We start from the raw sequence: 27,770 nt of genomic DNA on the forward strand, positions 1-27,770 counted from the left end.
CTCCACGCACTCTCCTACCTCTCATCTCACTCACTCCGTTCCACACACTCTCCTACTTCTCCCCTCTCATCTAACTTTAATCCACTCCACGCACTCCTACCTCTCTCATCTCATTCTACTCCGCTCCACGCACTCTCCTACCTCTCCCTCCACTCACCTCCACGCACTCTCCTACCTCTCCCTCTCATCTCACTCTACTCCCCTCCACGCACTCTCCTACCTCCCCCCTCTCAGCTCAGTCGACTCCCCTCCACGCCCTCTCCGACCCCTCCTCTCATCTCACTCCACTCCCCTCCACGCACTCTCCTACTTCTCATCTCCCTCCACTCCCCTCCACGCACTCCTACCTCTCCTCTCTCATCTCCCTCCACTCCCCTCTACGCACTCTCCTACTTCTCATCTCCCTCCACTCCCCTCCACGCACTCTCCTACCTCTCCTCTCTCATCTCCCTCCACTCCCCTCTACGCACTCTCCTACTTCTCATCTCTCTCCACTCCCCTCCACGCACTCTCCTACTTCTCATCTCTCTCCACTCCCCTCCACGCACTCTCCTCCCCAGGAACTCAAGGCCTTCTCCTGTGGAAGCCCGCAGTCAACCGGTCAGTGGGAAGAAGGTCGCTAATTCTACCCTCAAACATCAGGGCGATTTCCTTGCTCGCAGAAGCATTGATCCATGTGGTGTCCATCTTCCGATTACAGACCTGTGTCAGCGGTGGGAATTCAACGTGTCCCAAATGGACACGGTACATTGATTCGTATCAGTCAGGCAACCAAACCGCTGTCGAAATCGCGCGAATTTGATCGTCGCCATCGGCGGCTGCTTTGTCCACATCTGAGCAAGTAGATGCAATTTGCGCGGGTCAACCGAGGATTGCAACGATCCGGTCGCGGTTGTTTGCGCGAATGCGTCACGGCGATTAAATCAGTCGCTTGCAAATCGCCGAGCGGGTCGGCGCTTCGGAGAGCCGAGGCCGTCGCTGTCACGAGCAACCGGTTGCAGAGACGTGTCTGCGTTGCGCGCAACTGATCGCTGGGGCGTCGACGCTGTCTGGATAATTCTAAGGGTGACGACGAAAACTGCACGAGCAGACGACAGAAGGAAGGGGAAGCGGCTCAGACGAGACGGTAACGCGAAACATTCACGAAAATAAATCGGCAATTTAATCGAAACGCGACCAAGAATTCCATCAACGTGGGAGGGACGGGGTTTGCGGGGGGGGGAGTGTTTAATTGGTACAGTGCAACGAGTTTGTAAATATGAAGTGGTGGCTCCCACTGGGTTAAATAAAGGACGTGTATTGTGTATCTGCAGGCGTGGAGCGGTGGCGCAGTGGTTTGGCGCACTGCGCAAATTGTACCCGTTGGCCTGAGCTCGATTCCTGGCTAAGGCTATGACATCCACGGTGAGTTACATCTGTACCAGGCCTCGTCCATTCTCTCTCTCTCTCTGTGTGTCTCTTTTATCTGAGCCGCTCTGCCCAACGTAGCGAAGTTTTGTTTAAAGGAAGAGAGAACGGGAAGCAGCCCCTAACAACTCAGCAGTGTAATTTTTTCAATTTAAAGCTTTCATGACTGCAGGGATTCATCTTCTTGGTTCTTTCGGTAAAGTCACGTAGAATGGAAATAATAAAATAAAACATAAAAAATCATTCTCACGACGTTTCGGCCACAACGCAAGCAGCCGTCCTCAGGTGGAGAACAGGTCTGTATGTCTTCTCGACAGACCTGTTCTCCACCTGAGGACGGCTGCTTGCGTTGTGGCCGAAACGTCGTGAGAATTATTTTATTATGTTTCATTTTAATTATTTTATTATTTCCATTCTACGTGACTTTACCGAAAGAACCAAGAATATGAACTCAGCAGTGGATGGACTAAAGGGGATTGTAAATTATCATGGTGCGGCGAGTACAATTTCATTATTGTTGGATCAATCTCGTACAGGACTGGGGTTGTTTGGGTTTTTTTTCCCTGTACCTTTTTAACAAATTAAATTGAATGGAATGCATTTTGCGTCGCCAGGGGTATGCGTATAGATTGAGCCAAATTCCTGTAACTATTATTTATATGGCTGTCCCATGATGTGGTGTAATTGGCCCGAAAGGCAATTAGGCAGGAGTGCCACAGATGGGCACGCATCACTCACCGGGACATCTCATGATCACCATCATGTCGCGATTTCACAAACCTCAGCAGGGTTTTTGTGCCTGGACAAAGTGCCCCGAGCCACGGCGTGTTACCATCGGCTGCTGCGGTACAGCAAAACCAGTTGTTGTACTGTACGTATATGTGCCCCCACCCCACCCCAGACACACTTTGCTGACCCAGTAACGTGATGAACTATGGTCAAGTAGACCCTCTCCCACCACCCCAATGATTAGCACGGTGTGGGGAGGCCCTCATCCAGCAGTGGATGGACTAAATGGCTGTGCACGTGCTATTAGCGAGCGCCTATTAAGGCTCGCAACGGCGCGCAAGCGTGGACGCGTGGGTCAGCCACCTTTGGCCACCCCAATGTGCTGACTGTTTGATGCACACCGGCACCAGGTACTCATTTGAGGCTGAGTCGACCTAGGGGAAGGATGCCCAGTTCCGGGTTCAGATATCACGAGGGGGTAGAACTCGGAGCCGGGTTCTACGTAATTGCAGTGCGCTAACCACTGCGCCACCGCTCCCCCCACACACACAAAGACAAAGATCCCCCTATAGCCTTAACATGCTGTTGGGGCAAGTGCTGTTAGCGAGCACCTATGAAGGCCGGCACGGCACACGAGGGGGTGGGTGGCCAGCATCACGCCCGGCCGCCTTTGTCTCCCGAGCGGCGATGTTTACACACCGCACCAGGTACTCATTTGATGCTGAGTCGACCTACGGGAGGCCAAGGACCGGTACAGATAATCGTCACTGGGTGTTGGCCGTGAGCGGGATTCGAACTTGGGTCGCCGGGTTCGTAGCGCAGCAGCGCTACCCGCGACCACCGCTCCCCACACACACAGACACACACAGACACACACGCACACATACACACACAGACACACACACATGCACACACTTTAATCGGAACGCGGATCTCTGTTTCGTGCGTGCGGGTGTACATTTACAGTGAGCAGGTGCTCACCTCAAGAGAGGCCGTAGGGGAAAGTTTTGTTCGCGATCACCTATTAGTGCCGGAACGGAGCCCCTGATGGGGAGGGGCAGGAGAGTGCGTGGAGCGGAGTGAGATGAAAGGGGAGAGGTAGGGGAGTGCGTGGAGTGGAGTGAGATGAGAGGGGAGAGGTAGGAGAGTGCGTGGAGGGGAGTGGAGTGAGATGAGAGGGGAGAGGCAGGAGAGTGCGTGGAGAGTGAGATGAGAGGGGAGAGGTAGGGAGTGCGTGGGGGGGGAGTGAGATGAGAGGGGAGAGGTAGGAGAGTGCGTGGAGGGGAGTGGAGTGAGATGAGAGGGGAGAGGTAGGAGAGTGCGTGGAGAGTGGAGTGAGATGAGAGGGGAGAGGTGGGAGGTGAGTGAGGAGATGAGAGGGGAGAGGTAGGGGAGTGGTGAGTGGAGTGAGATGAGGGGAGAGGTAGGAGAGTGCGTGGAGGGGAGTGGAGTGAGATGAGAGGGGAGAGGTAGGAGAGTGCGTGGAGGGGAGTGGAGTGAGATGAGAGGGGAGAGGTAGGGAGTGCGTGGAGGGGAGTGGAGTGAGATGAGAGGGGAGAGGTAGGAGAGTGCGTGGAGGGGAGTGGAGTGAGATGAGGGGAGAGGTAGGGAGTGCGTGGAGGGGAGTAGAGTGAGATGAGAGGTAGGAGAGTGCGTGGAGGGGAGTGAATGAGAGGAGGGGAGAGGTAGGAGAGTGCATGGAGTGGAATGAGATGAGAGGGGAGAGGTAGGAGAGTGCGTGGAGGGGAGTGGAGTGAGATGAGAGGGGAGAGGTAGGAGAGTGCGTGGAGGGGAGTGGAGTGAGATGAGAGGGGAGAGGGGGAGAGTGCGTGGAGGGGAGTGAGTGAGATGAGAGGTAGGAGAGTGCGTGGAGGGGAGTGAAGTGAGATGAGAGGGGAGAGGTAGGAGAGTGCGTGGAGGGGATGAGATGGAGGGGAGAGGTAGGAGAGTGCGTGGAGGGGAGTGGAGTGAGATGAGAGGGGAGAGGTAGGAGAGTGCGTGGAGGGGAGTGGAGTGAGATGAGAGGGGAGAGGTAGGGAGTGCGTGGAGGGGAGTGGAGTGAGATGAGAGGGGAGAGGTAGGGGAGTGCGTGGAGGGGAGTGAGTGAGATGAGAGGGGAGAGGTAGGAGAGTGCGTGGAGGGGAGTGAAGTGAGATGAGAGGGGAGAGGTAGGAGAGTGCGTGGAGGGGAGTGAGATGAGAGGGGAGTAGGGGAGTGCGTGGAGGGGAGTAGAGTGAGATGAGAGGGGAGAGGTAGGGAGTGCGTGGAGGGGAGTGGAGTGAGATGAGAGGGGAGAGTAGGGGAGTGCGTGGAGGGGAGTAGAGTGAGATGAGGAGTAGGAGAGTGCGTGGAGGGGAGTGATGAGATGAGAGGGGAGAGGTAGGAGGTGAGGAGTGGATGAGATGAGAGGGGAGAGGTAGGAGAGTGCGTGGAGGGGAGTGGAGTGAGATGAGAGGGGAGAGGTAGGAGAGTGCGTGGAGGGGAGTGGAGTGAGATGAGAGGAGAGGGGAGAGGTAGGGGAGTGCGTGGAGGGGAGTGGAGTGAGATGAGAGGGGAGAGGTAGGGGAGTGCGTGGAGGGGAGTAGAGTGGGATGAGAGGGGAGAGGTAGGGGAGTGCGGGAGGGGAGTGAGATGAGAGGGGAGAGGAGAGGTAGGGGAGGCGTGGAGTGGAGTGAGATGAGAGGGGAGAGGTAGGAGAGTGCGTGGAGGGGAGTGGAGTGAGATGAGAGGGGAGAGGTAGGGAGTGCGTGGAGGGGAGTGAGATGAGAGGGGAGAGGTAGGGAGTGCGTGGGGGGAGTAGAGTGGGATGAGAGGGGAGAGGTAGAGGAGTGCGTGGAGGGGAGTGAGATGAGAGGGAGAGGTAGGGAGTGCGTGGAGGGGAGTAGAGTGAGATGAGAGGTAGGAGAGTGCGTGGAGGGGAGTTGAATGGACGAGAGGGGAGAGGTAGGGGAGTGCGTGGAGGGGAGTGAGATGAGAGGGGAGAGGTAGGGAGTGCGTGGAGGGGAGTAGAGTGGATGAGAGGGAGAGGTAGGGAGAGTGCGTGGAGGGGAGTGGAGTGAGGTGAGGGGAGAGGTAGGAGAGTGCGTGGAGGGGAATAGAGTGAGGTGGAGGTAGGAGAGTGCGTGGAGCTGAGTGGAGTGAGATGAGAGAGGTAGGAGGGCGCGCGGGGGGTCGGTGTGGACATAACCACTCCAGGCCGCCTTTGTCTCCCCAGTGCCGATGTTTTACAACACCGCACCGGAGACTAATTGACGGCTGCGAGCAATGACGTTGTGGTTATGGTCAGGAGCCGTCCCTACACCTCGACGCGGAGTCGAACTCAGTGGCCGGATTCGTAGCAACGTAATGCGCTGCAGACCACTTCACCACAGCCCCGCCCGCCCTCCCCACCACAGTCGCTGCACTCGCTCCATCGCAAGAGGTTCACGGTTCGAATTCCAGTGGCCGCCCTGGTTAATGCCTGGCGCTGGATGTGCCGGCGACTCGGTTCACGTTCAGATCCCGTGACTTCGTCGGAAAACAGTGGGACCATTGTGTCCAGGAATAACCTTGGCAAATGATTCGATTGGACTGTTGTGCGTATCTATGGGACACCTGTTTTTGTTGTCAGGATCAAAATGATGTGAGAACAAAAATAATGTTTTTTATTTATAACACGATTAAACAACGCCACACCCCCGACCACCCCCATTCGCCCCCCCCCCCCCCCCCCCCCCCCCCCCACTGCGAAAACCTGGCAGGACCCTCCTGAAAGAATAGTTCATGCCACTCAAGTGAGGGTTTCCCTGGGTAAGTGTCAACATGGAGTGGTTATAGCTGCATAAACCATGCACATCCAGAGGCGGGGGAGCGGTGACGCAGTGGTTAGCTCTCACTTTCGTTCCGAACTCTGGCCCACTTGAGTTCAGTTCTAAGGGGCACGGCTAACGTCAGTAGCGAGTGGATATCTAACCGGCATTGGGCTGTCCCCCCCCCCTGTGATCTGCCCAGCGTGGTGAAGTATGGTCAACAAAAAACAACAGCAACCCCATAACCGACGCGACACGGGGAGGCCTTCCACCCGAGCAGTGAATTGACAAAGGCCTGTCATTCAGACTCTATCTTCTCGACATACCTATTCTTCACCTGAGGACGGCTGCTTGCGTTGTGGCCGAAACGTCGTGAGAATTATTTTATTATGTTTTATTATTATTATTTTATTATTTCCATTCTACGTGACTTACGAAAGAGCCAAGAAGAAAAAAAAGGCCTGTACGTTATTATGATTGTTGTCGTTATCGTTATTGATGAACACGTGTGAATGTGGAAGATAGTCAAGAATAACGACGCTGTGACATCCAAGCAACATGGGTCTGACAGGACGTCCATCGATGCAATAGAGGAGCCAGGATTTTCAGGTAGAAGGGGGGCAACCCCTCCAGCAATGAGAAATGATAGAGGAGCTGTTAGTAAGTAAGGAGTTGTTAGTAAGTCATGACTTGTCCCTTGCTTTTGATTCGACGCGTGTGCGGCGATGGCGCAGACATCGATCGAGGGTCGAATTCGAACCGCGTCGTGTGATCGGCATCGCGCTCGCTGAAGGTGTTGATGCCTTCATGGAAGTCGTGTACTGTATACGCAACTGCGCACAATTCTGTGAGTCACTTATAGCTGATAGGACTATTGTCCTATCATCTCACGGAGTCCCTGGCACGTAATAATATGCTACACAGTGGCAGTGGGGGTCGCAAAATGCCGATGTATTACTAATAAACCCCAATGATCTGATCCGATCAAAATTAGGGATTTCGATCGGATCATTGGGGGGGGGGGGGCACATGCCACCCCACCCCCCACTGGCTCCGCCAGTGCATCGACGATATGGAGCGGACGAAATAGCAGGATCGGGAAGGAGGCCTTCATCCAGCAGTGGATCGATCACTGCCACGACATTAAATGCACGTGTGCACCGCATTCTTGGGATCACAGGACGCACACCGAATGTGTGCCCGGAGTCAATAAGAAGTTGTGCAGATCTGGTCTCATACAACAACAACAACAACCGCCATACGCCACTAAGTGTCGGTCACGTCGCCACGGCGCTCGTGCCAGGCTAGGTGCACGTTAAGGCCACGTGAAGTGTCAAACGCCCGCTGGCAGGAGGTCACGGGACAGACACGGGCCGACTGACTGAGACGGCCGGCCAATGCACCATCTGTGTCTCCTACTGTGCCATGCAGGATCGTAAGAGGCACTCAGAACTTTTGATTTAAACACGTGGTTTGGGGTGGGGGGGGGAAGTCTGGAGAATACGAATATTTCTCGGCACGTGTCGAGTCGTTTCAGAACCGGCCTTTAGGTGGACTCAGCATTAAAATGGTGCAGTGTATCGAACTTCTTTCGCACCGCATGTAGCCAACCATGCTAATCGGAGGTGCGTAAAAAACGTCAGCACTGGGAAGACAAAGGCGGCCGGGCGCGATGCTGGTCACACTACCACCACCGTGTCCACGGAGCGCGTACATCCCTTTGGTATATCCGCTGCTGGACGAGGGCCTCGTCTGCAATGTTTGGCATCTATCGTTTTTTAAATTCTCTCTCATTCCCCCATCTCATTCACTCATTCCTTCTGACCCTGTCCAGCTCCTTCCCTCTCTCCGTCCTCCGTTCACTCCTTTTTTTTACGATCAGTGGAAACAAGAAGATGCTCGGTGTATTAGGCACTTTGCTTCGTTCATCATTTGGTTTTTTTTGTTTATTTATGCTTTGCTTTACGTAACCCCCCCCCCCCCCTTTTAAATGAAAAATTTAACAAAATATTTTTCACTCTGCTCTCCTTAACCCATCCTTCTCTCTCCACCCCCCTCTCTCTGTACCCCCTCTCTTCCTACTCCATGTCCCTCTCTCTCTCTCGTCATTCCCTCCTCTCCCGCTCGCACTCCTCCTCTCTCTCCTCCTCAGCACTGCGTCGTTCTCCCCTCTCCGCCTCCCTCCATCCCTGCTCCTCATTCCTCTCTCCTACCTCTCTCACACTCATCTCACACTCATCTCCCGCTCCTTCCTATCCCCTGCTCTCCCACCATCCATCTTCCCTTCTTTCTCCCTCCAACTCCCCATCCTCTCCCACCATCCATCTCTCGCCCCTGCCACCCACCGCTCTTCCCTCTCTCCACCTCCCTCTCCTCCGTCTCCCCATCTCACCCATCCCTCTCGTCCTTCGCTCTCCACCCCCCTCTACCCTCTCTCTTCCCCTCTCCTCCGTCTCCCCATCTCACACCCTCTCACCCCTCCTCCCATATTCTCGCCCCCTCCCCGCCACCACCACCACGGCTTCTCAGTCATCCCTCCCTCTCGCTCACAGCAACAGTTCCATGGGCAACAGGATCCCGAGCAGACAGCCAGCATAGCTGGCGAGACGACACGACACACACACAGCTCGCTAGCCCCGACTGTGGGCTTAGCTCTCCCACCCTCCCTCTCTGTTTCTTCCTCCCTCTCTCACTCTCTCTCTCCTTTTCTCTCTCGCTCTCTCCTCTCCGTCTTAGCGCACGCTGTTGCTTGCTGCTCACAATACTACAACGGCATCAGCAGCATCGGCAGTTTATAGCACCAGCAGCAGCAGTAGCAGCTAAATATACAGCAGTGGCGGCAGCAGCAGCTGTAGCTAAAGCAATCGCAGCAACAGCGTTATTAACAGGAGCAGCAGCAGCAGCAGGAGGAGGAGCATCTACAGCAATAATAGCAGCGGCAATATCAGCAGCAGCGGCAGCGGCGGCGTCTGCAACAGGCGACACGGGGCGACAGCAGCAGCGAGACCATTTGCTTTGGATGTGCCAGGCCAACTATCCACATGATCAGCTCGGTGTGCGTCTCCACGTACCGGGGCCGCCCTGGGGGCAACAAGCCCTTTAGCAAGGCGGTGCTCAAGGTAAGGCGACGATTGTCATCATCATCCTCCTCCTCCGGCGTGTGCACGTGCAGCACTTGCCCCCAAACCGTCTGCGAAGGCTATACGGGGGATCTTTGTCTTTGTACGCGTGCGTGCGTGAGTGGCATTCATAGGTGGTGGGCTCGCTAACGGCACTTGGCCCCAACAGTATGTTAAGGCTATACGGGGGATCTTTGTCTTTGTGCGTGTACGTGCGTGAGTGGTGCCCTCGCTTACTGCACTTGCCCCCGCAGTCTGTTAAAGGCTACACGGGGGATCTTTGTCTTTGTACGTGTGTGAGTGGCCTTCATAGGTGGTGCGCTCGCTAACAGCACTTGCCCCCACAGTCTGCTAAAGGCTATACGGGGGATCTTTGTCTTTGGGGGTAGCGGTAGTGTAGCGGTTAGCGCGCTGCGCTCCGTAAGCCGGACACCCGAGTTCGATTCCTCGGTCCTGGGCGTCCCCTAGGTCGACTCAGCCTCAAACGAGTACCTGACGTGGTGTGTAAACGGTAGCATTGGGGGAGACAAAGGCGGCCGGGCGTGGCGCTGGCCACCCACCCACCCCCACCTCGTGTGCCGTGCCGGCCTTCATAGGTGCTCGCTAGCAGCACTTGCCCCAACAGTCTGTTGCAGGCTACACGGTGGGATCTTTGCGAATGGAAAGGCTTATTATGCGTGGCCATGTGAGTGTGTGCATGGAAATGCGTGAGTGTTGTGTGCGTGTGTGCTAATATGCCTGTACGCGTTGTTGTGTTTGCGTCGTAAGGAGGAAGGGACGCTCAGCGCATTGTAGTCAATTAGCGCACTGCGCTAAGAATTCAATTCCCGGCTAACATCCGGGGCGATTATCCTGAGCTCGTCATGAGCGGCCCCATCCGCTCGGTCGACGGAGTACCTGTTGCAATTGTGCAAACATTAGCGCTGGGAAGACAAAGGCGGCCGGGCGTGGTGCTAACAACACCACCCTCCCCCCCGCCTTGTGCGCCTTCGTATGGGCTCGCTAACAACCCTTGGCCCCCGGCAATCTGTTGCAGGCGAGACCGCAGTTGCGCAGTGCACGACCTCGGATCGCTGGGTTCAATTTGCCGAGCCCGGCTCACGGCGGTGGCGAATAATCTGAACCGCTCGTGGGCCTCCCCTAGGTCGACTCGGCCTTAAATCAGGGCCCGAGGGAGATAAAGGCGGCCGGGCGTGGAGCTGACAATGTCCATGGCCGACGTGAATAGGTTCTCGCAAGCAGCCCTTTGTATGGGTGTACTGTGTGTGTCTGTGAATATTGTACATGTATGTTGTGCAACATGTAACACTACGTGGATGTGTCTGCCATGTATGTGTGTGCGCGCGTGTGCACGTGTTGTGGGGAGAGCGGTTCGCGCTACGCTGCGCTACGAACCCTGTGACCGGAGTTCGATTCGCGCTCACGGTGACCAAAACTAGTGACGATTCATCTGAACCGGTCATGGACCTCCCCTGGGTCGACTCAGCCTCAAATGAATACCTGTTGCCGTGTGTAAACATCGCCACCGGGGGAGACAAACGCGACCCAGCGTGGTGCTGGTCACCCACCCCCTCGTGTGCCGTTCCGGCCTTCATAGGTGCTCGCTAACAGCACTTGCCCCAACAGTCTGTTATTGGCTACACGGGGGATCTTTGTCTTTGTATGCGCTAGTACACCGAGCCTGGCACGAAGCGCTGTTGTGACGTCACCGTCGCTTACTGACGAATGGCGACTGATTGCAAGCACGCGCACAACGCACACACACACACGTGCACACACGTGCACACGCACGTACACACGTGTGCACGTGTGTGTGTGCGTGATCTGTGTAATGCATTTGGGGAGCGGTAGGGTCAGCGGTTAGCGCAACGCTGCCCTACGAACCCAGCGGACCCGAGTTCGATTCCCGCTCACGGCCACCAACACCGAGCGACGATTCTCTGAACCGGTCATGGGCATCCTCCCCACCCCCGCTCTAGGTCAACTCAGCCTCAAATGAGTACCTGGCGCGGTGTGTAAACATCGCCACCGGGGAGACAAAGGCGGTCGGGCGTGGTGTTACGCCACCCACCCCCTCGTGTACCGTGCCCGGCCTTCACAGCAGCACGCTAGCAGCACTTGCCCCAAAAGGTTTGTTGAGGCTATACCGGGGCGGTGGAATCTTTGTCTTGTCCCTGCGTAATGCACGCGCACACCGCTTATGTCCGTGTGTAATTATAGCCCTGCCCCCCCCCCCCAGCATCCCCCCACCCCCCATGGTGGAGCCCCCCCCCCCCGCCACCACCAGCCCCCCCCCCCACTCACGACACCTGCAGCCCCCCCTCCCCCCCCAGCCAATCTCCGGTCAATGCGAACGCTGGGAACAGGCTCCTATTGGTTGTTGTTGTTATATCACCACACCAGCAAGCCCGCAGTGTCCGTCCGCCCCTCCAGGCAGGCAGCCAGCCCGCCAGCCAGCCAGCAAAACTTTTTCTCGAATTCAGCTCAATCAAGCGCAAGGGCAGAATTGTAATCGGCTAAAATGTCTTGCCAGGGTCACTCGAGAGCCCCGTTCCACCGCTGGAGTTCAAACCCAGGGGGTCGGTGGTGGCTGACGCCTGCGGTGCTCTGAACTTGCGAGTGACCTCACCCCCCAGTCCGACGCAGGTTGCAATGGACAGCGGATTTCTGTGCCGATACACGGGGGGCCCCGGGGTGAAGGGAGGGAGCGTGGGTGGGGGAAGGTTGGGGGGGGGGGAAAGGTGGGGGGGGGGGAAAGGTGGGGGGAGAAGGTAGGGGGGGAGGTTGGGGGGGGGAAAGGTGGGGGGGGGGAGGTGGGGGGGGGGAAAGGTGGGAGAGGGAAGGTGGGGGGGGAGGTGGGGGGGGAGGTAGGGTGGGAAAGGTGGGTGGGGAAAGGTGGGGGGGGGGAAGGTGGGGGGGAGGTGGGGGGGGGGAAGGTGGGGGGGGAGGTGGGGGGGAAGTTGGGGGAAAAGGTGAGGGGGGAAAAGGTGAGGGGGGAAAAGGTGAGGGGGGAAAAGGTGGGTGGGGAAAGGTGGGGGGGGAGGTGGGGGGGGGGAAGGTGGTGGGGGGAGGTCGGGGGGAAGGTGGGGAGGGGGGAAAGGTGAGGGGGGGGGCGTGACTTCAGCACGCACGACACCACCCCTGATTCAACGCTGCGTGATGCGGGTGACGTCATCGCGCGGTATGTTGCGCGGTGACGTCACGGCCGCGCACGTGCCACACGCGCGCGCGGGACCAGCGAGCAAAACTTGTTTTCAATTAATAGTTTTTTTTAGTTCGATTGCGTTTTCTAATTTGTGTAGTATCATGATGACGGTGCATCGTATGAGTTTATGATCATGCGTTCGTTATTGCGTATGGGGCCGTACATTAATGACGTCACGCACCTGGGGGGTGGGGGTCAGACGTTTGTGACGATGTGTGACGAGGGGGGGGGGGGTGAGAAATATGACGTCACATCAAAATGCGCAACTTTAAATAAATATATAACTGTTCTAACAACACTAATTGTTATAACAACACTCCTACAACATCAGAGTGCAGCGCCACATTAAATACGCACTACAATGACAATAGTTGAAAGCGATTTGAAGCATGTTTTATTTTCCAAATGGAAATATGGTTGGGGGGGGGGCAGAGCTTTGTGACGTCATATTTGAGGGGGGGGGTCTGAAAATCGCGTGACGTCATTTATGGACGGCCCCTATGTGTCTACGTGAGTGTGTATGTGCCTATGTGCCTATGCCTTGGTGTGTGTGTGTGATATCCATCATCATGACGATTCCGTATGTTTACCCAGGCAAGCCTGTTTCTCACTCAGATGGGTCCTGTTACATTTGAGATGTTCAGCTGTGAATGGAAAGCTTGGCTCCGTGTGAAAACCCAACATACATACATACTCTTAGGTTTTTTCGGTAAAGTCACGTAGGTAAAAAAATAAAAATTAATCAAAGTAAAATAAAATAAAAATCACGACGTTTCGGAGGCAACACAAGCTTCCGTCTTCAGGTGGAACCGTCACAGCCACGACAGCTGTATCACGTAAATGAGAGATTACAAGAGCTACCACTCCGTTTATATATAATGGTTGAAGAGGGGAAGGGCCAAGTACTGCACACTTTTTATTAATATACATACGCTGGGACAACACGCTCAAATATCCGCACAGACAGATTCAATAATCCATTGATTTAATGGCACCTGCCAACCGACCATATCTCTGTCCTGATTATGATCTTTTTATCACAGCAGCAGCAATGGTAATAATAATGGTTCTGAGGATAATGACACTGGTGGTGGTGGTGGTAGTGATGATGATGATGATGTTACAAAAATGTGGTGATAATGAAATGGATTCAAGGATCAATTCGCTGTTGCTTCCACCTCCTGGATGGGCAGTCGCCCATTCGAGACAGGCTGAGGCCTGCATCCGAAACGGTCCTGGGCCTCCCCTAGGTCGATTCGGCCTCGAATTAGTACCTGACGCAGTGTATAGAACGGCAGCATTGGTGAGACAAAGGCGGCCGGGCGTGGTGATGATGGCCACCCCACGGCCGGTCTTCGTAGGACCTCGCTAACAGCACTTGCACCGAAAAGTTTCCGTTTAGGCTTTAAGGGGCCGTTCATAAATGACGTCACGCACCTAGGGGAGGGGTCAAACATTTGTGACGATGTGTGACGAGGGGGGGGTTGAGAAATGTGAGTGTGGGTCATTGTACAGTGTAGGTGTAGGTCGTTGTACAGTGCAGGTGTGGGTCGTTGTACAGTGTAGGTGTGAGTGTTGTACAGTGTAGGTGTGTGTTGTTGTACAGTGTGGGTGTGGGTCGTTGTACAGTGTAGGTGGGGGCCGTTGTACAGTGTAGGTGTGAGTGTTGTACAGTGTAGGTGTGTGTTGTTGTACAGTGTGGGTGTGGGTCGTTGTACAGTGTAGGTGGGGGCCGTTGTACAGTGTAGGTGTGTGTTGTTGTACAGTGTGGGTCGTTGTACAGTGTGGGTGTGGGTCGTTGTACAGTGTGGGTCTTTGTACAGTAGGTGTGGGCCGTTGTACAGTGTAGGTGTGTGTTGTACAGTGTAGGTCTGTGTGTTGTACAGTGCAGGTGTGGGACGGTGTACAGTGTAGGGGTGGGTCGGTGTACAGTGTAGGTGTGGTTCGTTGTAGAGTGTAGGTGTGGGTCGTTGTACAGTGTAGGTATGGGTCGTTGTACAGTGTGGGTCGTTGTACAGTGTAGGTATGGGTCGTTGTACAGTGTAGGCTGTCACTGCTGGATTATAATGGCCTACATTTGACAATGTGATGACCGGTGATTGATCGCTGCCGGCACCTTTATTTCAGAAATTATGTTGACATCCCGGTCCAGATTTTGTTTGATTCCGTCTTCACTCTGGTGTTGTGTACGATGTTGCGTGTGATGTGCGTGGTACTGTGTGTGGTGGTGTGGTGTTGTGGTGGTGTGGTGGTATGGTGTTGTGGTGGTATGGTGGTGTGGTGGTATGGTGGTGTGGTGGTATGGTGGTATGGTGGGGTGGTGGTATGGTGGGGTGGTGGTATGGTGGTGTGGTGGGGCACTGGTTAGTGGTGACGCAGTGACCTTGCGACCCGAGTTCAATTCTCGCTCACGACCAATAACAGTGGCGAATATTTGAACCGGTCCTGGGCCTTCCCTAAGTCGACTCAGCCTTAAATGAGTACCCAGAGCAGTGTGTAAACATCAACACTATGGAGACAAAGGCGGCCGGTCAAGGTGCTGGTAACACTCCCCCGGCCTTTATAGGTGCTGCTCGCTAACAGCACGTTCCCTAACAGCCTCTTAAAGGTCATATGGTTGAACTTTGCGTTTGCTGTTAGTGTGTTGGTGTGTCAAGATCGGCCTCTGTGGAGGAGGCTCGTGAAGGACGCTACTGGGCAGTTGGAGGCAGTCGCCATCCAGCAACAACGGAGGGCGGAGGAGCGACGCTCACAACAACGAGCGGAGCGCCGGGTGGCTAAAGCACAGCAAGTTGGCACAGTAGGGGGCACAGGTGGTGCATCAGCCAGTCATCTCGGTCATCTCAGTCAGTCGACCCGTGGCACCTGCTGGGTCTGCCCCGTGACCTCCTGCCAGCGGGCGTTCGACACTTCACGTGGTAGCCTCAAGGTGCACATGGCCTGGCACAAGCGTCGTGGTGACGTCACCGCCACTTAGTGGCGAATGGAGGTTGTTGTTGTGTTTGGTGTGTGTGTGCTCGCTTCTAGCACTTGCCCCAACAGTCTGTTAAGGCTATATGGGGGGTTTTTTTTCTTTTGACGTGTCTGTCTTTGTCCTTTTTGGTCTGCGTAGCAGTTAGCGCGCTGCGCTACGAACCCGGCGACCCGGGTTCGATTTCCGCTCAAGGTCAACACCAGTGACGATTACCTGAACCGTTCCTGGGCCTCCCCTAGGTGGACTCAGCCTCAAATGAGTAACTAGTGCAGTGTGTAAACATCGCCACTTGGGAGACAAAGGCGGCAAAGTATTGGCCACTCGCCCTCTCATGTGCCGTGTCGGCCTTCACAGGTGTTCGCTAACAGCACTTGCCCCAGCGGTCTCATAAGGCTAAACAGGGGGATCTTTGTCTTTATGGTGTACTAACACGTGCGTTAGGGTTGCCAGACGTACCTAAGAACAGTCTTAGGATTTCGATTTAAAGCTTTCGTGACTGCAGGGATTCATCTTCTTGGTTCTTTCGGTAAAGTCACGTAGAATGGAAATAATAAAATAAAACAAATAAAACATAAGAAAATATTATAATATATTAAAATAATAATGATTTTTCTTATGTTTAATTTTTATAATTTTATTATTTCCATTCTACGTGACTTTACCGAAAGAACCAAGAAGATGAGTCTTAGGACTACTATGGATAGGCGTACCTTGTAGTTTTGTGGTAGTGCCGTACACCGATCATCCCTAACTCCAAACCAGCCCCTAGCATTGTTCTGGAAAATGTCGCGTTAAAAATCAAGACGTGACGATCACATTGGCGATGATGATGTTGGCGGTGACGTTGATTGCTGATGTCACAGATGATGATTGTGCTATTCGATAGCTGTGGTATTGACGAGTTGGTGGTAGTGGTACCCTGAGTGGTCCCCCCTCTTTAAGAGGGAGGACCGCTGCACCACCGCTCCCTGCGCATGAGGCATCACATGCATTATTACATACCATTTGCCACTAAGTGGCGGTGATGTCACCACGGCGCTTGTGCCAGGCTAAGTGAACTTTAAGGACACGCGAATTGTTGAACGCCTGCTGGCAGGAGGTCACGGGTCAGACCCAGCAGGTGCCATGGGGTGACTGACTGAGATGACTGGCCGATGCACAACCTGTGACCCCTGCTGTGCCAACTTGCTGTGTTTTAACTGCCCGGTGCTCCGCTCGTTGTTGTGGGCGTCGCTCCTCTGCCCTTTTTTGTTGCCGGAGGGCGACTGCATCCAACTGCCCAGAAGCAGCAGCAGCAGCGTCCTTCACGAGCCTCCTCCACAGAGGCCGATCTTGACACCGCTGGTTCCAATCATCGGCAAGTCCACTCAACGACACATCTTCACATCACTCCATCTCTTCTCTAGCCCGTGTCGCGCCAGTTTAGCAGCCTCTTACCGGCCGAACATAAGCTGTTTAGGCATGCGGTGGCTGGGCATGTGGGCTACATGACCCAGCCAACGCAGCCTTGCCTGCCACATTCATACATACGCACTCACATGCATCCGTGTACATGCATCCACGCACTCCACCGGAGTGGTCAAATCCATCCTGTGTCAATTGAAACGCTAATTGGCAAATACGAATGTAATTGTTTGTGGGAGGGCTAATCTGCTTGGAAGAGAAGGCCGATTCGCGTCGCGATGCCTTGATCGCGAGATTGAATGGAGCGCAGGGGAGGGGATTGCGTGTGCGTGTGTGCGCGTGCGTGTGGGGAGCGGTGACGCAGCGGTTAGCGCGTTGGGCTGCGAACCCTGGCGACCCGAGTTCGATTCCTGCTCCGGGCCACCAACATCAGTGACGGTTTTCTGAACCAGTCCTGGGCCTCCCCTAGGTCGACTCAGCGCTCAAATGAGTACCTGGTATGGTGAATTAACATCGCCACGTGGGGATACAAAGGCGGTCGGGCGTGGCGATGTACACCCACCTCCCTCGTGTGCCGTGCCGGCCTTCATAGGTGCTACTTGCGAACAGCACTTGCCCCAACAGTCTGTGAAGGCTACACGGGGGGGGGCGGGGGGGGATCTTTGTCGTTGTAAGCCCATCATTCATTTGTCTCGTCCCATAATAATAACGTTTAGATTGTACAGCGTTACATTTCAGAGGGTAATTCTCGTATTCATATTTGTCTTGAGCTGAGATGAATTGTGCTGCCACGGATAACGATTGCAACGCCTCTGTGCTGCACGTTGTGACTCAGGGGGGGTCCCGTCCGACGGATTGTCTTTGTGCGTGGCCGCTGGCTGGCGGTCGTGCTGATGACTTTAAGGATGACAGGCGGTGGCTACGGATAATGAAGATATACTGCGCCGGACAGACAGGCAGTCAGACACGCAGACACCTGGGGGTGGAGTGACAGACGGACGTTGTGAATGCATCGATTCAGGCAAAACATCGGACATCACGGAGCCACCTACGAACGTCAAAACAAACCGAAGGCAAAACACTCGTTGACGCAATTACGCTAAACATTCCGCTGATGCAGGACCCTGCTGAAAAACACACACGAGGCTGATTGAGGCTATAGCTGGACAAAGAACTTGATAGTAATAGGTTTTTACCCTTTCAACTGGTACAAAAAACTGACACCTTTATACAAGGGATCATGTTTGCAATAACCACAACACAAGCAGTCAAAATGCAAACAAAAAGAAACAACTCTGATAATGTATGCACTGTCCTTGAAGTTGATTGGTCCACATCCGAGACAGCTTTTCTTGGAGCCTAGTCTCCATTGGTGTTGGACCAGATGACGCCAAAAGGCGTACAACTCAAAAACAGCACACTATTAGAGTATTGAGAGCTCGGGGTAAGCATTTACACTATGAGACCTCCTTTACCAGTGGCAAAATATAGTAATAGGTTTTTACCCTTTCAACTGCATTTTGACTGATTGTGTTGTTGTTATTGCAAACATGATCCCTTGTATAAAGGTGTCAGTTTTTGTATCAGTGGAAAGGGTAAAAACCTATTACTATATTTTGCCACTGGTAAAGGAGGTCTCATAAAGAACTTGATGTATAGCGGTCATATTCAGTAATTGTATAAATACAGGAGATTCATGTTATTCTCGTTTTTTTTTAAATCCCCATAGACATCGGTGAAAATATTTCACCCGGACTATCCAATGAGATGGGAGCGTCTCGTTTGCAAGAGTGTCGAGACACCTGCTGGTCTCGATTGTACGCTCATTGAAGGCGCTGGCCAACCATCACAATAGGGGTCCTCAGAGCTTGGGCAATCGTTGGTAGCGCCGTGCAAATTCCACGGCACTTTGAGATGCGATTTGCGCGAGCGAGGCGTGGCCACATCGCAACAAAGACACGCGCGGCCAGGGGTTACAGGGTTTAGCTGAACCCTGTTTTATTTTTTCAAATGGGTTTGGCGAATTCATTTTAAGAGCATTTCTGAGGGAGGGAGGGAGGGAGAGAGGAGAGAGATGAATGGATGGGATGGCGACGGATGTATGGAGGGTTGGAGAGATGGAGATGGGGAGGGAGGCAGAGATTGAGGCACGTCAAAGAGGGATAGTTAGAGGAAGGGGAATGACGAACTAAATATTAACGGGCTATTTTTAATTTACAAGGTGAGGCCCACTGATCCATGCAGCTCTTTTTCAGAAGTGACCTGGCCACAAACGATTGCTCAACGAAGTGGCCTTATCACGTGGACATTTATAGCAGCCAAAATGCTCTCAAACGGGTGATGTTGATTTTAAATGTGGAGGGAAAAACCGGAGGACAAAAATCCACACGACCACGTGGAGAGAGACACACAAACTCCAAATATACTGCAGCAGGCATCGTCAGGGCCGGGATCAAACCCACGACTCCCTGTATACCAGGCGAGGTAGTTAACATCTCCTAGCCATCGTGATGATGATAGAGAGATACGCAAACTCTAAATATACTGCAGCAGGCATCGTCAGGGTCGGGATCGAACCCACGACTCCCTGTATACCAGGCGAGGTAGTTAACATCTCCTAGCCACCGTGCTGATGATAGAGAGACACGCAAACTCCAAATATACAGCAGCAGGCATCGTCAGGGTCGGGATCGAACCCACGACTTTCTGTATACCAGGCGAGGTAGTTAACATCTCCTAGCAACCGTGATGACGATAGAGAGACACGCAAACTCCAAATATACAGCAGCAGGCATCGTCAGGGTCGGGATCGAACCCACGACTTCCTGTATACCAGGCGAGGTAGTTAACATCTCCTAGCCACCGTGATGATGATGAGAGAGAGAGACACGCAAACTCCAAATATACAGCAGCAGGCATCAGGGGCCGGTATCGAACCCACGACTTCCTGTATACCATGCGAGGTAGTTAACATCTCCTAGCCACCGTTATGATGATAGAGAGAGAGACGCGCAAACTCCAAATATACTGCACCAGGCATCGTCAGGGTCGGGATCGGGATCGAACCCACGACTTCCTGTATACCATGCGAGGTAGTTAACATCTCCTAGCCACCGTTATGATGATAGAGAGAGAGACACGCAAACTCCAAATATACAGCAGCAGGCATCGTCAGGGTCGGGATCGGGATCGAACCCACGACTTCCTGTATACCATGCGAGGTAGTTAACATCTCCTAGCCACCGTTATGATGATAGAGAGAGAGACGCGCAAACTCCAAATATACTGCACCAGGCATCGTCAGGGTCGGGATCGGGATCGAACCCACGACTTCCTGTATACCAGGCGAGGTAGTTAACATCTCCTAGCCACTCAGTGTGAGTGAAAAGCCAGGGGGTGTAGAGGCGAGGTCGAAGACATGGGGGGGGGGGGGGTCAGGGAGACTATGAGGAGGGAGAAGAAGAGGGGGGGGGGGGGGGAGACAGGAGTTGGAGAGCCCTGGAGCGGAGTGTAGCGGGACGTCTGTAAAGTTGTCTCTGCGAGTTAGCGTCATCGTTACGCAAGAGCAGAGATGGAGGGGAAACTTGCCCAAAGGCTCTCTGCCCCGTTGCAGAGCTGCGTAGAGGAGGGACTGCGATGGAGGGTGCTGCTACGTTGTGACTGCAAATCGCTTTGCCCCAAAATGGAAGCCTCCTACTACTGATGCTGAATATTAGAACCGGAACTTCACGGCACTCCGTCAATCGTAACAACATGGCGCGTGGCTTTGGAAGGACAGATATGAAACACGGGTGGGCTTTCGTTACCAATATTACGATTCAATATTTAGGTTTTTTTCCGGGTGGTGGGGGGGGGTTCAGATCTCGCAAGAAAAACACATTCCTGCGGAGGGAGCTGGTAGGAACGTTGGGTTGCTCGGTCAATGGCCTGCAGGGTCAACGGCGGCGTGGTGTATTCCGCAAATATGCCCGACTGTGAGGGCGGGCACAAGCCGGCGTGAGTAGGTTAAACGTTGAATTTTATAAGGGCACCACGGGGTGACCAGCCGCTCCCCACCCAGCCCCACCACTCCCACCCCCCACCCAGCCCCTCCCTCCCCACCCAGACCCTCCCCACCCAGCCCCTCCCTCCCCTCCCCTCTCTTCTCCACCCAGCCCGACCCCTCCCATTTTTGGATGCACGACGGACGGACACAATAATCCCCTGTGGGCTGGTGGAACCAGGTGTTTCCTACCAGTACACGCGTGTCGTAATCCCCCCTTCAACCCGACGGAGTCGATGAATGAAGTTCATCACGTGACGAACAGACGTGCCAGTGCCATCACAGCGCTCAGCAGCACATCGCCGGTGCATTGAGAGCGATCCACGGCCACGCTTGACGATCCGTGCCGCTGATAGTTGCAACTAGCAGCAGCAGCGTCATCATCATCATCAACATCATCAGCAGCATTATCAGCAGTAGCAACATCATCATCAGCAGCAGCAGCATCAGCAGCAACATCAGCAGCAGCGTCGTCATCATCATCAGGCTGCTGCCGACATTGTGGCTGACGCCTGATGAAGCTGGCTGTGAACAGCAGCGGAACGCACGCGACCCATTTGCTTTCATGTTGTGAGATTCTTTCCAGAAGTACCTCCGGACAGTTGTTAAGCAATATAAAAAAATTCTATGTAAAGATTTCGTGACTGCAGGGATTCATCTTCTTGGTTCTTTCGGTAAAGTCACGTAGAATGGAAATAATAAAATAATAACAATAAAACATAATATAATAATTCTCACGACGTTTCGGCCACAACCCAAGCAGCCGTCCTCAGGTGTCTTCTCGACAGACCTGTTCTTCACCTGAGGACGGCTGCTTGCGTTGTGGCCGAAACGTCGTGAGAATTGTATTTTATTATGTTTAATTTGTATTATTTTATTATTTCTATTCTACGTGACTTTACCGAAAGAACCAAGAAGATGAATATTATAAATATTATACGTTTGTTGACGTGACGACTTGGGGGTCGTCCATAAATGACGTCACGCACCTGGGGGGATGGGGGGGTCAGACACTTGTGACGATGTGTGACGAGGGGGGGGGGGGTTGAAAAATGTAACGTCACGTAAAAATGTGCAACTTTAAATAAATATAGACAACACGTTCTACTTAATTAAATAGACTTTTTTAATAAATGTTTTCTCCTAAGACATCAGAGTGCAGCGCCACATTAAATACGCACTACAATGACAATAGTTTAAAGCGATTTGAAGCATGTTTTATTTTTGGGGGGGGCAGAGCTTTGTGACGTCATATTTGAGGGGGGGGGGTCTGACTTTTTGTGACGCCGTGTGACGAGGTGGGGGGAGGGTCAAAAATTGTCCAAAATCGCGTGACGTCATTTATGGACGGCTCTTTGATGAAATTGGCCGTGTCCGTTGGAGGAGGGTGTACAACAGACATTTTACGTGCGTGATCTAACCGAGAAATCTAAATATGAATCAATAAAAAATTAACCCGTAAAAACAACGTTTTTCACTATAAATCCTTTATATGCGTGACGGCTAGAGTCCTCTCGTCCTCTGGCTTGAGATGGCTGCCACCTATGGGTCAGATAATTGCCTGCCACCATTAAGCAATTGGTAATTAAATATATATATTTTTCCTAAAATGTTGAAAATTTTGGAAAAAAAAATTTCACGAAAATAAATTGTCACGCACAACGAGTCTGTGTGCAAAATGTCAGCTCGATTGGATCTCGGGAAGTGGGTTAAAAAACGACCGAAAGATTTGCACGGTCGTAAGCGCGCAAGCAAGCAAGCAAGTGAACTTAATATAAAGGATTTAAAAATACATCTCATCGGCGATTTTTGGGGGCATTGACCGTTCTTCTCTTCTATGAAGAGGAAGCCGTTGGCAAACAAATGTCGACTATGATAGTACGCTCATATTATAAACGAGTTGTTGGGCTGGATGACCTGGGTTGAGATACCATGGAGGTAATAGAGAGGGGACAGTGGAATTCAGAGACAACGTGAGAACGTGTGATGCAGAGTACAGAGAAGGCGTGAGGATGGCAGGTGCAGAGAGACCGACTCTCTGTATGAGATTACAAGTTTTGCTGGCTGGCTGGGAGGGACGGACAGAAGCAGTAACGTCCAAAGCACGTGCGGGTTGCCCGTAGTTAACAATAACAATGTCACTTGTACCATTGGAACCGCATTTGCCAGTAAAAATATGATAATTGGTTTTTTACCCTTCTATCTGGCAACAAAACTGACACCTTTTTTACAAGGAGTCATGTTTACATAGACCACAATACCTGCAGTCATAATGCAAACAAAAAACACAACTCTGATAATGTATGCACTGTCCTTGAAGTTGATTGGTCCACACCCGAGACAGCTTTCCTTAGAGCCTAGTCTCACATGGTGTGGCACCAGATGACGCCAAAAGGCGTCACTTGTATCGTGGACATGAACAATGAGGCGGGGAGAAGCCTCGCTCGGTGTGAGTGGAGCGCCAAGCGCCAAGGGCGAGGGAGGCGAGGGGGCCCTGAAATGCCTCGGGGACGGTGGTGGCGGTGGTGGCGGTGGTGGCCTCGCGAACGGCACTTGCCCCGACGGGTCTGTTGAGGCTATGCGGGGGATCTTTGTCTTTGGTGGTGTTCGCCGCGTTCCAGACGGAGGGGGTTGCCGCAGAGACGCGGAGTCCGGTAGTGCAGCAGGGTGACGTCAGCGGTAGTGCAGCAGGGTGACGTCAGCGGTAGTGCAGCAGGGTGACGTGAGCGGTAGTGCAGCAGGGTGACGTCAGTGGTAGTGCAGCAGGGTGACGTCAGTGGTAGTGCAGCAGGGTGACGTGAGTGGTAGTGCAGCAGGGTGACGTCAGTGGTAGTGCAGCAGGGTGACGTCAGCGGTAGTGCAGCAGGGTGACGTCAGTGGTAGTGCAGCAGGGTGACGTCAGCAGTAGTGCAGCAGGATGACGTCAGCAGTAGTGCAGCAGGGTGACGTGAGTGGTAGTGCAGCAGGGTGACGTGAGCGGTAGTGCAGCAGGGTGACGTCAGTGGTAGTGCAGCAGGGTGACGTCAGCGGTAGTGCAACAGGGTGACATCAGTGGTAGTGCAGCAGGGTGACGTGAGTGGTAGTGCAGCAGGGTGACGTGAGTGGTAGTGCAGCAGGGTGACGTCAGTGGTAGTGCAGCAGGGTGACGTCAGCGGTAGTGCAGCAGGGTGACGTCAGCGGTAGTGCAGCAGGGTGACGTGAGTGGTAGTGCAGCAGGGTGACGTCAGTGGTAGTGCAGCAGGGTGACGTCAGCGGTAGTGCAGCAGGGTGACGTCAGCGGTAGTGCAGCAGGGTGACGTCAGTGGTAGTGCAGCAGGGTGACGTCAGTGGTAGTGCAGCAGGGTGACGTGAGCGGTAGTGCAGCAGGGCGACATCAGCGGTAGGGCAGCAGGGTGACGTGAGCGGTAGTGCAGCAGGGTGACGTGAGTGGTAGTGCAGCAGGGTGGCGGTAGTGGTAGTGCAGCAGGGTGGCGGTAGTGGTAGTGCAGCAGGGTGACGTCAGCAGTAGTGCAGCAGGGTGACGTTAGTGGTAGTGCAGCAGAGTGACGTCAGTGGTAGTGCAGCAGGGTGACGTGAGTGGTAGTGCAGCAGGGTGACGTCAGCGGTAGTGCAGCAGGGTGACGTCAGCGGTAGTGCAGCAGGGTGACGTCAGTGGTAGTGCAGCAGGGTGACGTGAGTGGTAGTGCAGCAGGGTGACGTCAGCAGTAGTGCAGCAGGGTGACGTGAGTGAAGAGAGATGGGGTGGACTACCGAAGGTGCAGTCGGAGAGGCAGGCGACGGTGGTTGACAATTGTGTTGAGCTGTCGCGGTGGTTTGGGCACCACTGCCAACTCAGCAGCATCACCAGCTAGCAGCACTGTTGAAGAGACAACCACGATGCCGATGGCTTCGATATGAAAAACAAAACCCCGACGATTCTGATGATTCTGATGATTCTGATGACTATGATGATTCTGATGATTGCAACCCAGTTGGTGAGCACGTAATGACAAGGTGGCTAATCACACCCCACCATGTGCTCTTCTGCCCTCTCATCATTCCACCCCCTATCCCCCCCTCCCTCCTCTTCCCCTCTCCTTCCCATCGTCATCCTCCTCTCTCACCCCCCCCCCCCCCCCATTGTGCCCGTGGAGCAGGAGGAGGAGGCGACGGTGGCGTGCGACGAGGAGCGAGTCGTCATCAACGTGGGCGGCGTGCGCCACGAGACCTACCGCAGCACCCTGCGCACGCTGCCCGGCACGCGCCTCGCCCTCATGCTCGACTGCCCCCCCCCGCCGCCGCCGCCACCTCATCACCATCACCATCATCCTCATCACCATCCGCTTCACACCCCCCCTCCCCTGCACGCCCCTCTTCCCCCCGAACCGCCTCTACATCCTCCGACGCCGCCTCCGCCCTCCTCCCCGTGCCCCTCCGCTCCGTCGGCCTCGCCGTCCCCACCACCGACGCTGCAGCCGTCGCTGGCGGCGGCGGCGTCATCGGCATCATCATCGTCGTCGTCGGCCGCCGCGATCGCGATTCCGCATTCGCCGCTTCCTCCTCCACCTCCTCCGCCGCCCTCGTCGTCGGCGGCGGCGCAATCGCTGTCCGAGATGCACTTCTTCGATCGGCACCCCGGCGTGTTCGCCTACGTGCTCAACTACTACCGCACGGGCAAGCTGCACTGCCCCGCCGACGTGTGCGGCCCCCTGTTCGAGGAGGAGCTCGCCTACTGGGGCATCGACGAGACGGACGTGGAGCCCTGCTGCTGGATGAACTACCGGCAGCACCGCGACGCCGAGGAGGCCCTGCACAGCTTCGATCTCCCCGAGGCTCGAAGCGACTCACCCGACCTCCCGGCCGCCGACGACGACGATGACGACGGCGGCGGAGGCGGCTTTGACGACGACGGCGGTGGCGGCGGAGGAGGAGGGACGGCCTCGGGTGGAGGAGGCAAGCGGAAGGGACGTGGGCTCGTGAGCGACGCCGTCAAGCCCAGGGCCTGCTGGAGACGCTGCCAGCCCAGGCTGTGGGCGCTCTTCGAGGACCCGTACTCGTCGCGTGGGGCCCGGGTAAGGATCCACGGTGCCGGAGACGTTGCGCTCAGTTCACGGGGGAAGCTGACGGGCAGTTTGACAAGAAGTCTCTGCGGGGACCTTGGCCGATGCCACGGTTGGCCAGGATTGCGATGTGCCAGCAACGTTTTCTCAAACGATATCGGTCCGATTTTGACTTAAAATTTTCGTGACCGCAGGGATTCATATTCTATGGTTCTCACGTAGATAGAAAAAATAATAACAATAAAATAATGGAAATAAAGTGAATAAAAATATCATGACGTTTGGATCGCAACACGTCGTGATATTTAGATTCACTTTATTTGTATTCTTTTCTTGGTATTATTTTTTCTATCTACGTATTGAAAGAACCATAGAATGTCGGTCTGATTTCCCGAACTGAATCGGGTCATAGGGGGGCAGCGACTCCACCAAGGCCGTTCCTCCATGGCGATGTGCCAGCAACATTTAATAATTTGTATTTATTTATCACATTTAAAAATATTACCTTTTACCGAATGTTACATTATTGACAGGCGTGCATATTCCTCAAAATCTACTGAGTTGAAAACCGTCAATCTGGAAGTATTTATTTATTTATCCTCATCAGGCCCTACGGTGGTCTATAGCACAGCCTCCAACTTCACTATATCTCTGTGGCCTTCTCTAATTCGCTACGAAGAAAGCCCATCGCCTGAAATGTCACGTATTTTATATATATGTAGATCCCCCCCCCCCCCCCCCCCCGCGGCGAGCCACGTGTTGAAGTTTAACGGAGCCACCAAGCGGCGGTTGTGGCCCATGGGGAGTCCTCGGTGGACGTCCACACCTGGCGGGGTTGCAATCCTCGGCTGCCACGTCGCCACTGGCCTTCACCCACCCACCCACTCATCCACCCATTCACCCAACCACTCACCCGCTCACCCACCCACCCACCTACTCACCCACCTACTCACCCACCCACTCACCCACCCACCCACCCACACACTCACCCACCCACCCACTCACCCACTCCACTCACCCACCCACCCCCTCCACTCACCCACCCACCCACTCACCCACTCACCCACTCACTCACTCACCCACCCACTCACCCACCCACCCATCCACCCACCCACTCACCCACCCACCCACCCACCAACCCACTCACTCACCCACCCACCCACTCACCCACCCACCCACCCACTCACCCACCCACCGACTCACCCACCCACTCACTCACCCACCCACCCACTCACCCACCCACACACTCAACCACTCACCCACCCACCCACTCACCTACTCACCCACCCACATACTCACCCACCCACTCACTCACTCACCAACCCACCCACTCAACCACCCACTCACCCACCCACTCACCCACTCACTCACCCACTCACCCACTCACCCACCCACCCACCCACCCACTCACCCACCCACCCACTCACCCACCCACTCATCCACTCACCCACTCACCCACCCACTCACCCACTCACTCACTCACTCACCCACCCACCCGTCCACTCACCCACTCACCCACCCACTCACCTACTCACCCACCCACCCACTCACCCACCCACACATTCACCCACCCACCCACACACTCACACACCCACCCACTCACCCACCCACCCACTCATCCACCCACCCACCCACTCACCCACCCACTCACCCACCCACTCACCCACCTACTCACTCACCCACTCACCCACCCACCCACTCACACACCCACCCACTCACTCACCCACCCACTTACCCACTCACCCATCCACCCACTCACCCTTTCTGGGCACACGTGTGCGCCCGAGCCGCGACAGAGTCTGCCGATTCCCGGATCGGTCTCTTAGCCATTTTCCGGACCCACAGATAATCCAACTGTCCTATGGAGGACAATCATCGTTGATCGCGAGGGGGATAGCCTCTGATGGTGAGTCTCGTCGTCAACCCTCTGAGTGAGGCGGCGTACCCGACTCATAGTTTGGACGGTGTCGCGAACCTGCACGCGTCCTCCCAGTCCACGTGTGTAGCATTGCAACGATTTACAGCCCTTTATCAATGCAAAGCTGCATGTCAGACAGATGTGG

The 27,770-nt window shown here is 54.4% G+C and overlaps 1 protein-coding gene across 2 annotated transcripts in view; it reads left to right on the forward strand.

The window, feature by feature from the left end:
• The first annotated feature begins 8,482 nt into the window (after nt 1-8,482).
• Nucleotides 8,483-27,770, forward strand: part of LOC133343176 (potassium voltage-gated channel subfamily C member 1-like) — an 80,295-nt gene continuing 61,007 nt past the window's right edge. The window contains exons 1-2 of one of the 2 annotated variants that reach the window (XM_061552632.1): nt 8,483-9,043; nt 24,802-25,719. In XM_061552632.1, coding sequence (XP_061408616.1) covers nt 8,966-9,043; nt 24,802-25,719 — 996 coding nt within the window. In that variant the 5' untranslated portion in view covers nt 8,483-8,965. The remainder of the gene's footprint in view (nt 9,044-24,801; nt 25,720-27,770) is intronic. The other variant, XM_061552633.1, reaches the window with a different exon arrangement.

Source organism: Lethenteron reissneri, chromosome 2 (genome assembly GCF_015708825.2).
Source record: "Lethenteron reissneri isolate LAM-NWPU_2019-01 chromosome 2, ASM1570882v1, whole genome shotgun sequence".
NCBI classification, from domain to species: domain Eukaryota; kingdom Metazoa; phylum Chordata; class Hyperoartia; order Petromyzontiformes; family Petromyzontidae; genus Lethenteron; species Lethenteron reissneri.